Genomic DNA, 12,214 nt, shown 5'->3' with positions numbered 1-12,214 from the left:
GGGCGCTCAAGCTAGCAGCCATACCAACCTCTATGAGCCCCGCATTACAATCAAGTCCTAAGCTTTGGCCGACTTCCTCATCGACTGGACCTAGACCCAATACCTCCCACCACCACCGGACTCGACGCACTGGCGCATGCACTTCGACGGCTCGAAGATGCGACTCGGCCTAGGGGCCGGCATCGTGCTGTCCTCCCCAAGGGCGACCGGCTCAAGTACGCACTACAGATCCACTTTGCCGCCTCCAATAACATCGTCGAATACGAAGCTCTTGTGCACGGCCTCCGGCTTGCCAAGGAACTCGGCATCCGGCACATCCTGTGCTACGGCGACTCGGACCTGGTGGTGCAGCAGTGCTCCGGTGAATGGGACGCACACGACTCCAACATGGCAAGCTACCGCTTCCTCGTCCAGAAGCTGTCCGGATTCTTCAAGGGTTGTGAGTTCCTCCACGCCCCGCGCGTAGAGAATGAGGCGGCCGAAACGCTCGCCAAGATCGCCTCGTCTCGGCAGTCCATTCCATCCGGCGTCTCCCTCGAGCATCTCCTCAAGCCGTCCGTCAAGCTGTCCCAGACTCCGAGTCCATCCACGTGCCAGGCGACCCGGCCGCGCCTCAACCCGGCCCGGGGACTGCTCCATCCGACCCGGCCGTGCCTCAACCTGGCCCGGGGACTGCTCCACCCAACCCGGTCGCGCCTCAACCTGGCCCGAGTACTGTCAAACCCAGCTCGGGGGCCACCGAACCCGACCCAGGGGATGCTGGACCCGGCTCGGGGGCTGCCTCCCCAGAGCCCGAAATGGTTGTCGTCTTCGCCGTGGTGACAACACCATCCTGGGCTCTGCCCATCTCGGAGTTCCTGGAGAATGGGGTCCTCCCCATGGACGATACCGAAGGTCGACAAGTGCAGCACCGAGCGTCCGCCTATAGCATCATCAACAACGAGCTCGTCAAGCGCAGTTGCACCGGCGTATTCCAATGCTGCGTCGAGCAGGACAAGGGCATTGAGATCCTCCTCGACATACACCAGGGCGAGTGCGGGCACCACGTCGCCTTCACGATCCCTGGTGGCCAAGGCTTTCTGCCATGGGTTCTACTGGTCCACGACCCTCGAAGACGAGAGTCGCTCGTCCTCAAGGGCGAGGGATGCCAGCGCTTCAGCAAGCGCAACCACCAGCCGGCGTCAGCACTCCGGACCATCCTGATCGCCTAGCCCTTCGTAGTCTGGGGACTCAACATGGTGGGGCCCTTCAAGACCGCCTGAGGTGGCATGACACATTTGCTGGTGGCGGTGGACAAGTTCACCAAATGGATCGAAGCGAGGCCAATCAAGAAGATGGATGGTCCATCGGCCGTTCAATTCATCAAGGACATCGTGGTGCGCTACGGCATGCCGAACAACATCATCACGGACAACGGCACCAACTTTGCCAAGGGCGCGCTCATGCAGTACTGCTCCGTCTCCGGCATCCGCCTCGACCTGGCTTCCGTTGCACACCCGCAGTCCAACGGCCAGGTCGAGCGGGCCAACGGCCTCATCCTATCCGGCATCAAGCCACGACTCGTCGAGCCGCTCGTCCGCTCCCCCGGCAGCTGGCTCGACGAGTTGCCGTCCGTCCTCTGGAGTCTTTGCACCACGCCAAACCGGTCGACCGGGTTCACCCCATACTTCCTCGTCTACGGAGCAGAAGCCATCATCCCGACTGACGTCGAGTTTGACTCGCCGCGCATCATGATGTACACAGAAGCTGAAGCCAAGGAAGCCCACGAAGACGGCGTCGACCTGCTCGAAGAAGCACGTCTCCTAGCGCTCAGTCGTTCAGCCATCTACCAGCAAGGCCTGAGGCACTACCACAGCAAGAAGATCAAGCCCCTCGCTTTCTGGGAGGGAGACCTCGTCCTTCAGCTCGTCCAACAGCAGACCGGCCAACACAACCGGTCCTCCCCTTGGGAGGGCCCCTTCATCATCAGCAAGGTCTTGTGCGATCACAACGTGTACTACCTCATCGACGCCCGCAAGTCAAACAAGTGCAAGAGGGACACCGTCGGTGAAGAAACAACCCAGCCATGGAATGCGGAGCTCCTCTGCCCATTTTTCAATTAGCCGTGTGCACGTATGTATCACTGCCTTTTGTAATCATCTAAAAACTATGGGATCCCCGAACGACGCTCGGGGGCTGCCCTTTTTTGCGACCAAGCTATTGTGCCCACTACATTTGTCCATTACTTTTCTCATTAGCCAACCCGGCCACCGGGTCGACTTGCTCGACCCGGGGGCTCGGGGGCTCGGGGGCTGGCCGGCTTGGCCACCCGCCGCTTCCCTTAGCGGCTCATGACGCATTGGATTGCCGCGGCCTCTCACTTTGCCCTAAGCCGCAGAACCGGCTTCGGCTGTTGGCTGGCAAGCACATGAGACCAGAGCACCAGCGTGCCAAGAGCACTAAGTCAAGAACCGCCGGGTCGCCCAACCCGGCCCCACCACTTTAAAGTTGCCGCACGACCGGCTTCTTGCCAACCCGGCCCCGCAGGATTGCCGCCAGCTGGCCCAGTGGGTGTTTTGCTCACGCTCAACGTTCCGAAAGGCTAAATATGGCACACTCCTCCCAAAGGCCGAACCCCTTGTCACGGACTGGAGCCTCGGCCGTCAGGCTCGTGGGGGGGGGGGGGCAAAGGGGGAAAAGTTGCGAGAAAAGGGCTCAAAAAACGAAGAGCAAGAGCGCAGGCATCCACGAAGTTTTCGCATACCGCCGGGTCTCTCGACCCGGCCTCGCCGCTCTAAGTTGCCAAGCGACCGGCTGCTCGCCAACCCGGCCCCGGCGGGTTGCCGTCGGCCGACCCAATGGGTGTTTCGCTCGCGCTCAACATTACGAAAGCCTAAGTACTACAAGCTCTTCTCAAAAGCCGAACCCCTTGTCACAGACCGGAGCCTCGGCCGTCAGACTCGCGGGGGAGAAGCCCAAGAGGGGAGACTGCAGGAAAACGGCTCAAAAATAACGAAAAGCAAAGGCACAAACATTCACAAGGCTGATACATCATAAATTCAGAAACATGCCCAAGGCCAGAGTTCATTACACCCAGTTAACCCCCAGTGGGTGGGTGGACCTGCTACGTAACAGAAATTTTCACAAAGTAAAAAAATCAAGCATTCCTACCACCGGATCACGCAGCCCCCAGGTCCGTCGATGTGCCGGTATCCTCCTCCCCAGCGTCCGCGTCGCGGTAGATGGCCGTCTCCTCAGAGCTGCCCTATGGGTCATCCAGAAGCAGGCCGTAGTCGTCAGCAGGAACGACTCCGCCATCCTCCGCCCGCTCCCGCTGGAACTCGTCATGGAAGCCGAACCCGACGATGTAGCTAGCCCGGGTGGCGATCCGTCCGGCCTTCGCCTGCAGCTGGCTCTCCGAGCCAGCCCGCTAGCTCATCAGCGCATCCAGCGCCAGGTCTAGATGCCAAGACATCGCGAACTAGAGCGCCATCTCAGCACCGGCACGGGCGATAAAAACCCGCCACTCATGAAGACGGTTCATGCCCGCCTCCAACCATCGCGCCAGCCGCGTGAAGCTGTTCGGCGCGACGCCACCCGGCCAGAGGGCCGCCGTCATCGCCGCGCCGGCCCCAGAGAGCCACCCCATCTACTCGCTCAAAGCTCGCAGACGGGCCTTGATGGCGGTCACGATCTCCGGGAAGGTCCAGGCCACCCACAGGCCAGTCCCGGAGCCGACGACTCCCTGCGGGTCGCGCTGAAAGTGGACCGCCTCCTCTGCTAGTCGTTGCATCTCTGGGAAGGCCCCTATTAAAAAGAAAAGCAAGTTAGAATAGAAGCCACCAAAAACAAGAATCCGGAGTCCCAACCCGACAACAACAAAACCAAAGGAAATCACTTACTGGAGAAGGACTCTTCTAGGTGCTGCGCTTCGAGCAACGTACCATGCCGCTCCCGGGCAATGGTGCGGTCACGCTCCTGGAGTGTCTTCTCCAGATCGGCAACCTTGGCAAGGGCCGCCTTCAGCTCGACGTCCTTGCCCTCGGCCGCCTTCATGGCCTCCTCGCGACGCCGGGTCTCCTCCTACCGGGTCTCCTTCGCCGTGGCCGCCAGCACTTTCAGGCGCTCCACCTCGGCCTGAAGCTGCCCCTTGTCGTCGGCCAGCTTGCCGCATTGCTGGTTCGCCTCTGCAAGGGCACGCTTCGCCTCCACGACCTTGGCGGCCTCCGCCTTGAGGTGCTCCACCTCGGCCTCGAGGCGGTCCTTGTCACCCTCCAGCCGCTCCTACAGCCGGCTGGCTTCGTCGAGCGCCTGCCGGGCTCCCGTCTCCTCCGCCCTCACCCTCTCCACCTCGGCTTCAAGCCGACCGGCGTCAGCAACGAGCCGGTCATAGTGGAAGCCCGCCCGAATCAGCCGGGTCCTCCAAGACAGCACCTCGGCTGCAGAAGAGAAACTCAGAAACAAAGTACTACTTTAGGATTCGACCCAACTGCTACATAGTTGGCCTGAATCGCGCGCCCCCACTAAAAAAGAGCACGCAAGACAAGTACCTGCCGCGGCACGAAGCTCCTCCTCCTTGGCGGTGAGCCTTTCCTTGAGACGCCGGTGCGTCTCAAGGAGCCGGTTGAAGACGCCGACTCGTTAGGCGTCCAGTTGGTGTAGAAAGCAACGATCAATACAAGACACCAAGATAAGATTCGACCCATCCGCTACGCAGTTGGCCCGAATCTCGGGGGTTACACCCAGTGGGTGCACTGGCGCGCACCCACGAAGAAGAAGCAACGAAAAAGAAAAAGGAAGAATGCAAGGGAAACTTAGAAACACGACGCGCTCCACCTCCTGCGTCGCCTCGACCTTGGCCTGAGTGAAGGCCTTGATCCGGTCCGCCCACCCTCGCAGGTGCCGGGTCACGACGGTCATCGCTGCCTCCTCCTGGGTTGGAGGCTCGAAGAAGACCTCGCCGGTCTTGCTTTGCGTCGGCTGCGACCCGGCGGCCCGGTGCTACCTCTTGAGCACTGCGTTGGTTTTCCCTTGAAGAGGAAAGGGTGGTGCAGTAAAGCAGTGTAAGTATTTCCCTCAGTTTTTGAGAACCAAAGTATCAATCCAGTAGGAGACCATGCGCGAGTCACCTCATACCTACACAAACAAATAAGAACCTCGCAACCAACGCGATAAAGGGGTTGTCAATCCCTTCACGGCCACTTGCAAGAGTGAGATCTGATAGAGATGATAATAATAAGATAAATATTTTTGGTATTTTTATGATATAGATTGAAAGTAAAGATTGCAAAATAAAATAGATGGAAACATATATGATGGAGAATAGGCCCGTGGGCCATAGGTTTCACTAGTGTCTTCTCTCAAGATAGCATAAGTATTACGGTGGGTGAACGAATTACTGTCGAGCAATTGATAGAAAAGCGAATAATTATGAGAATATCTATGCATGATCATGTATATAGGCATCACGCTCGAGACAAGTAGACTGAAACGATTCTGCATCTACTACTATTACTCCACACATCGACCGCTATCCAGCATGCATCTAGAGTATTAAGTTCATAAGAACAGAGTAATGCCTTTAGCAAGATGACATGATGTAGAGGGATAAACTCATGCAATATGATGTAAACCCCATCTTTTTATCCTCGATGGCAACAATACAGTACGTGTCATTTCCCTTTCTGTCACTAGAATCGAGCACCGCAAGATTGAACCCAAAGCTAAGCACTTATCCCATTACAAGAAAGATCAGTCTAGTAGGCCAAACCAAACTGATAATTCGAAGAGACTTGGAAAGATAAACCAATCATACATAAAAGAATTCAGAGAAGATTCAAATATTGTTCATAGATAATCTGGATCATAAACCCACAATTCATCAGATCTCGACAAACACACAGCAAAAAGAAGAGTTACATCGAATAGATCTCCAAGAGAGTCGAGGAGAACTTTGTATTGAGATCCAAAGAGAGAGAAGAAGCCATCTAGCTACTAGCTATGGAACCGAAGGTCTGAAGTAAACTACTCACACATCATCGGAGAGGCCATGGAGTTGATGTAGAGGCCCTCCGTGATCAATTCCCCTTCCAGCGGAGCTCCGGAAAAGGCCCCAAGATTGGATCTCTTGGGTATAGAAGGTTGAGGCGGTGGAATTAGGTTTTCGTGGTGCTCCTGGATGTTTGCGGGGTATATGGATATATATAGGAGGAAGAAGTAGGTTGGTGGAGCAACGAGGGGCCCACGAGGGTGGAGGGCGCCCCCTGTCTCGTGGCCTCCTCGATAGTTTCTTGACGTCCACTCCAAGTCTCCTGGATCACGTTTGTTCCAGAAATAACGCTCCCGAAGGTTTCATTCTATTTCGACTCCGTTTGATATTCCTTTTCGGCGAAACTCTAAAATAGGCAAAAAAACAGCAATTTGGGCTGGGCCTTTGGTTCAAAGGTTAGTCCCAAAAATAATATAAAAGTGTGAAAATAAGCCCATTAACATCCAAAATAGATAATACAATAGCATGGAGCAGTCCAAAATTATAGATATGTTGGAGACATATCACCCGGCAACCCCCGAGCCTGAGCGCCAGGGCGTTCTCCCCGCTGGCCGCCTCCCCTGAGGCCGGCGCCCCCACCGGTGCCTTCTCCGGCTCCGACGCCGGCTCGGTGGGTCGAGTGGCTTGTGGCTCCACCACCGGCGGCGCCTCGCTCGTCGGCGTCTGAGCCGCCCCCGCCGGTGCCGTCCGGGACGCCTCCCCCAAGACGGAGTCACCGCCACCTCCGTCGGCCCCCGCCCGCTCGACCACGTCGGTCCGCAGTGGGGTGTAGTCCCCGATGACCACGACCTCTTGGTCGAGGTCCATCGCATCCGCACGACCACCATGGCCGTGCTCCCCCTCCATCGACAGCACGAAGACCGTCACCGCCGCCAACGTCTCCGCTGGTATGTCCGGCCACGCCGGCTCCTCGCCGGCTGGCGCCCACGCCATCGCGGCGCTAACCCAGGCCTGGGTTGACGCCACCTCCAGCTCCGCCTCGGCCCGGTTCCGGTCCCGCCAGGCCAGGCCTTCGGTGTCGGCCGGGTCCAGACCGAGGTACGAATCCACCCGCTCCTCCTCCTCCTTGTCCCGGTCAATGGTGCCGGACCGGCTCCTCCGGAACATGGCGCCCTCGACGGACGCCACATCTGCCGCCGCCACCGCTAGCGAGATCGGCGACCTGAAGCACAAGACGAACTAAATACAAGCCAGCCAGAGCCGCTCGGCGACTCGGTTCAGGCCGCAAGGAAACTCACCCCGGCACCACCGGAATGGCGGGCCTCGCCACCCTCTCCTGCGGCGCGCCTCCTCTTGGCGGGCGGCTTCACCACCCCGGTCGGGTCCGCCTCGTGCTTCACGACCGGGGCTCGCAGCGTGATGCCATCCTTCTGGTGCGGCCGCCTCACCGCCGGCGCCTCCCGAGACGACCCAGCTTCAGCCGCGCCGCTGCCTCCTGCACTCGACGCCGCTACATCAACGGCTCACGCCAGCCCCTCAAGACCGTCCCGCGACCTGGCGACTCAAAAATAAAGCACAAGACTTACCAGCTCGGCGCCCTGCGCCCGCATCAGTGGACGCCTCCTCCTCTCCGCCATGGGCCTCGGGCTCCTTCGAGGCAACGTGCACCACCTGCGCCCGCGCCCGGTCGTAAGGATGCCGGATGGCATTCAGAAGCACCTCCCGCGTTGCGTCGGGGCAGACAAGAAGAAAAGCAGTAGCAAAATATGGATGGATTCACCATCGATGCCGGGTTCACACAGCTGTACGAGGCTTTCCCGAACTGCCAGTCATCCTGCAGGTTGGCCTTGGAGATGTCGTTGACCCGGCGCGCAACCTGGTCCGTGCCCAGCCATGTGCTCGCCATGCCGTTGGGGTCCTGGAGGCCGGTCATCTGACCGATGAGGTGGCTGCCTTGTTGCAGCGGCAGCACCCGACGGACGATGAAGGTGGTGATGAGGTCGGTGCCGGAGCCCCTCCCGCTCCTTCATCACCGACACCCGCTCACACAGGTTGAGCACCTCCCGCGACAGACATTTGGGGTAGTACCCCCAGTTTTGCTTCTCCTTTGGTGGCGAGTTGACGAAGGGCGGCAAGTTGATGCGATCCGCGCCGAGGTTGCGGACGTAGAAGAAAGAATTCTGCCACTTCTTGGCAGAATCCTCCAGCGACATCTTCGGGCAGTCAGCGCCCGACCGCTTGGATATGACGGTGTCCCCGCACTCTGACATCTCTCCGTCCCTTGGCCCCTGCTGCTTCAGGGAGAAAAAGCGCACCCAGAGGTCGATCGAAGGCTCCACCCCCAGGTACCCCTCGCAAAGGGTAACGAAGCCCGACAGCTGCACGATGGCACCGACGCCCAGATGATGGGGCTGGAGCCTGAAGAACTCCAAGAAGTCACAGAAGAAGCCGCTCGCAGGAAGCCCAAACCCGTGCTTAAAGTGTGGGAAGAAGACGACGTGCTCCGTGCCCTCGGGCCGCGGCTCCCGCTCGCCCAACGGAGGAAGCGCGTCAACCTCCATCTCCCTCGAAAGGTGCCTGGTGGTGCAGAGGTAGGCAATGTCGTCGAGGGTGACGGTCGAGCCCATCCACGAGCCCGGCGGCAGCGCCATCGATGAAGAAGCAAGAGAAGAAGAAGAAGATGGCCGCAAGGCTCTGCTCAAAGCAACGGGCGTCGCGGTGCGCGGCGGTCGCGAGAAGCAGAGGAAGGAAGAAGAAGGCAGGGGTGCAAGTGAGAATGATTTCCGCTGCTCCCTCCTCGCCCCAATTTATAAGCCATGATTCAAAATGGTGGGGAGTGCGATCGTTTGCGCTCGCCTTTCCCACTTCCCCGCAATAACTGCGCACGTACGCGCGCAATAACTGCCTCGAGAATGGCAACCGACTTGCGAACACCGCAATAATTCCGTGCGCGTGGGCTGAGGGCGCGCGTCCATGGCCCCCTGCGCATCGCCCTGTCCTGTCGCGCGCGTGGCCTGTCAGGCCCCTCCGGCTCCCGGACACCACGTGGCACCCGCGCGAAGCCCAAAAGATTGCCTCCAATATTCCGTGGACTCCTCGGTTTCCCGCCGCGGCCGGGATGCCACGATCTGGCTTCCGGAAGCTGGCACACAGTGGGTGTTGCCAGACCCGGCGGCCTCAAGATTCGCCTCCTTCAAAGGGGGAAACTACGAAGGCCCTTCCATCCGAAGATGGCGGACCTTCACAGGTTTGGGGACTACTATCGGGGGGATGAACCCCGGGCTGGCAACGGAACTCGGATCGTTTTCAAAAACAATGGGGCCAGCATCGCCCATCAAGATGGCTCGCGCTTGGCCAGGTCGCTCGACCCGGTAAGCCCCCTCGACCCGGCCTAATCCTCACGACTTCCCCAACAAGCCAGCTCAAGACAGTCGAGCCCGGCGCACCAAGACTTCTCCAACAAGCCAACTCCCCCCTTGGCGTGTTCTCCAACCTGGCCAAGGGTCAATGGCCGTCCCATCCCAGCCGTACGATGGGACGAGTCTTCACCAACTAATGACCGAAGCCACAGTGCCCTGCCCATGACTTTGGTCAGCCGGACGAGGCAACAATGCCCTCCACCTACCCGCTGACTAGGGCCGACGTGGCAACAGTGCGCCCATCGTCACCCATGACGCTAGCAAGCGGTGACCTGATGGAGCACCACTATAGCTGACTCAACCCGGCCACTCCCTGATGATCGACAAGACGGCCAACAGTGCCCTCGTACCTGGCGGGTCCCGCGCCCGAGGAACACGGCGAGGCCTAGTACCCGATGGGTCCCAGCACCGGGTCCCTGGACGCTGACGACCCGGCCCTACAACCGTGTAACATTACCATCGTACCCCTGGGGTGTTGGCCTATAAAACCCCCCCAGGAGCCCTCATGCATACGGGCGGAAGCAAGATCATCTCCTCTCACTTACACACACCTAGCTAGCAATGCCCGAAGATAGGGAACTGCCTAAGCCTTGGCCAGCCTTCCTTCTCCCTCCATACAGCTCTAGGAGCACCTTGTACTGTTACATATAAACCACACTCGGCAGGACTAGGGGTGTTATCTCTCCGGAGAGCCCCGAACCTGGGTATGTCTTGCGTCCCGCGCTCGCTCATGCCGACCTTGCCTCTGGAGCCCACCAGTGCCCTCGAGCCTCCTCCTCTCTTTAGCCATCCCATGGCATCTGCCGTGCGCCCACCACGACACCTCGGTACTCCGATAAATATCCAAAACGTCTCGAAACCATTCCGGTGTCCGAATACTATTGTCCAATATATCAATATTTACCTCTCGACCATTTCGAGACTCCTCGTCATGTCCGTGATATCATCTGGGACTCCGAACAAACTTCGGTCAGCAAAACACATAACTCATAATACAAATTGTCATCGAATGTTAAGCGTGCGGACCCTACGGGTTTGAGAACTATGTAGGCATGACCGAGACATATCTCCGATCAATAACCAACAACGGAACCAGGGTGCTCATATTGGTTCCTACATATTCTACGAAGATCATTATCGGTCAAACCGCAATAACAACATAAGTTATTCCCTTTGTCATCGGTATGTTACTTGCCCGAGATTCGATCATCGGTATCATCATACCTAGTTCAATCTCGTTACCGGCAACTCTCTTTACTCGTTCCGTAATGCATCATCCCGTAACCAACTCATTAGTCACATTGCTTGCAAGGCTTATAGTGATGTGCATTACCGAGAGGGCCCAGAGATACCTCTCTGATACTTGGAGTGACAAATCCTAATCTCGATCTATGCCAACCCAACAAATACCTTCGGTGACACCTATAGAGCATCTTTATAATCACCCAGTTACATTGTGACGTTTGGTAGCACACAAGGTGTTCCTCCGATATTAGGGAGTTGCATAATCTCATAGTCAGAGGAATATGTATAAGTCATGAAGAAAACGATAGCAATAAAACTTAACGATCATTATGCTAATTAAGCTAACTGATGGGTCATGTCCATCACATCATTCTCTAATGATGTGATCCCATTCATCAAATGACAACTGATGGCAGTTGGAACTACGTCGGTATTTCCCCGGAGAGGGAGGGATGATGCAGCACAGCGGCGGTAGATATTTCCCTCAGTTATGAAACCAAGGTTATCGAACCAGTAGGAGAACCAAGCAACACAACGTAAATAGCCCCTGCACACAAATAACAACACCTCGCAACCCAACGTGTTAAAGGGGTTGTCAATCCCTTTTGGGTAACGGCGCCAAAAATTGGTGTGCGATGGTAAAAAGGTTGTAATAGATTGGATATATAGATCACAAATAATTATAGTGCAGCAAAGTATTTTTGTATTTTTGGTTTAATAGGTCTGAAAATAACAGCAAGGAAAAAGTAGATCGCAAAGGCAAATATAGGAGAAATAAGACCCGGGGGCCGTAGGTTTCACTAGTGGCTTCTCTCAAGAAAAATAGCAAACGGTGGGTGAACAAATTACTGTTGGGCAATTGATAGAACTTCAAATAATTATGACGATATCCAGGCAATGATCATTACATAGGCATCACGTCCAAGATTAGTAGATCGGCTCCTGCCTGCATCTACTACTATTACTCCACACATCGACCGCTATCCAACATGCATCTAGTGTATTAAGTTCATGGAAAAACAGAGTAATGCAATAAGAATGATGACATGATGTAGACAAGATCCATTTATCTATATGGAGGTAGATATAGATCTCGCCTTTTTATCCTTAGTAGAAACGATACATACGTGTCGGTTCCCTTTCTGTCACTGGGATCAAGCATCGTAAGATCGAACCCACCACCAGGCACCTCTTCCCATTGCAAGATAAATAGATTGGCCAGACAAAACCCAAATATTCTACTCTTATAAAAAGCAGAGTTGGTGATAATGGTATGCCTGCCATCCTGCAATATAGTCCGTCCGATCTATATCTAACGGATAGGAAGGAAACTATGACAATTTACCTGATCTCCTCTCTACATTTGCAGATAAGGTTTTCCCTCGTTCATCCTTTTCTCCCACAAGATCTTCATGTTCCATGCAACGCACGGGCATCTTGCTAGTATCGGAGAAGAAATACGAGGCTATAAGAGATCATGCATAAAAGAGATCAAAGAGACTCAAATACTTTCATGGATATAAAAACATAGATCTGATCATAAACTCGAAGTTCATCGATCCCAACAAACACGCCGCAAAAG

The 12,214-nt window shown here is 56.2% G+C and overlaps 1 protein-coding gene across 1 annotated transcript; it reads left to right on the top strand.

Annotated features, from left to right (window-relative positions):
• Positions 1-878: 878 nt before the first annotated feature.
• LOC147986031 (uncharacterized) lies at positions 879-1,211 on the top strand. The gene has a single exon (XM_087541841.1). It carries the CDS (start codon positions 879-881, stop codon positions 1,209-1,211), a length of 333 nt encoding a protein of 110 aa, XP_087397967.1.
• The last annotated feature ends 11,003 nt before the right edge of the window (positions 1,212-12,214 follow it).

This window comes from Triticum urartu, chromosome 2A (assembly GCF_056163025.1).
Source record: "Triticum urartu cultivar PI428250 chromosome 2A, HENAU_Tu73, whole genome shotgun sequence".
In the NCBI taxonomy this organism is placed as follows: Eukaryota; Viridiplantae; Streptophyta; class Magnoliopsida; order Poales; family Poaceae; genus Triticum; species Triticum urartu.
The sequence above is the reverse complement of the archived record's forward strand: the minus strand, read 5'-3'. Positions and strand labels throughout refer to the sequence as shown.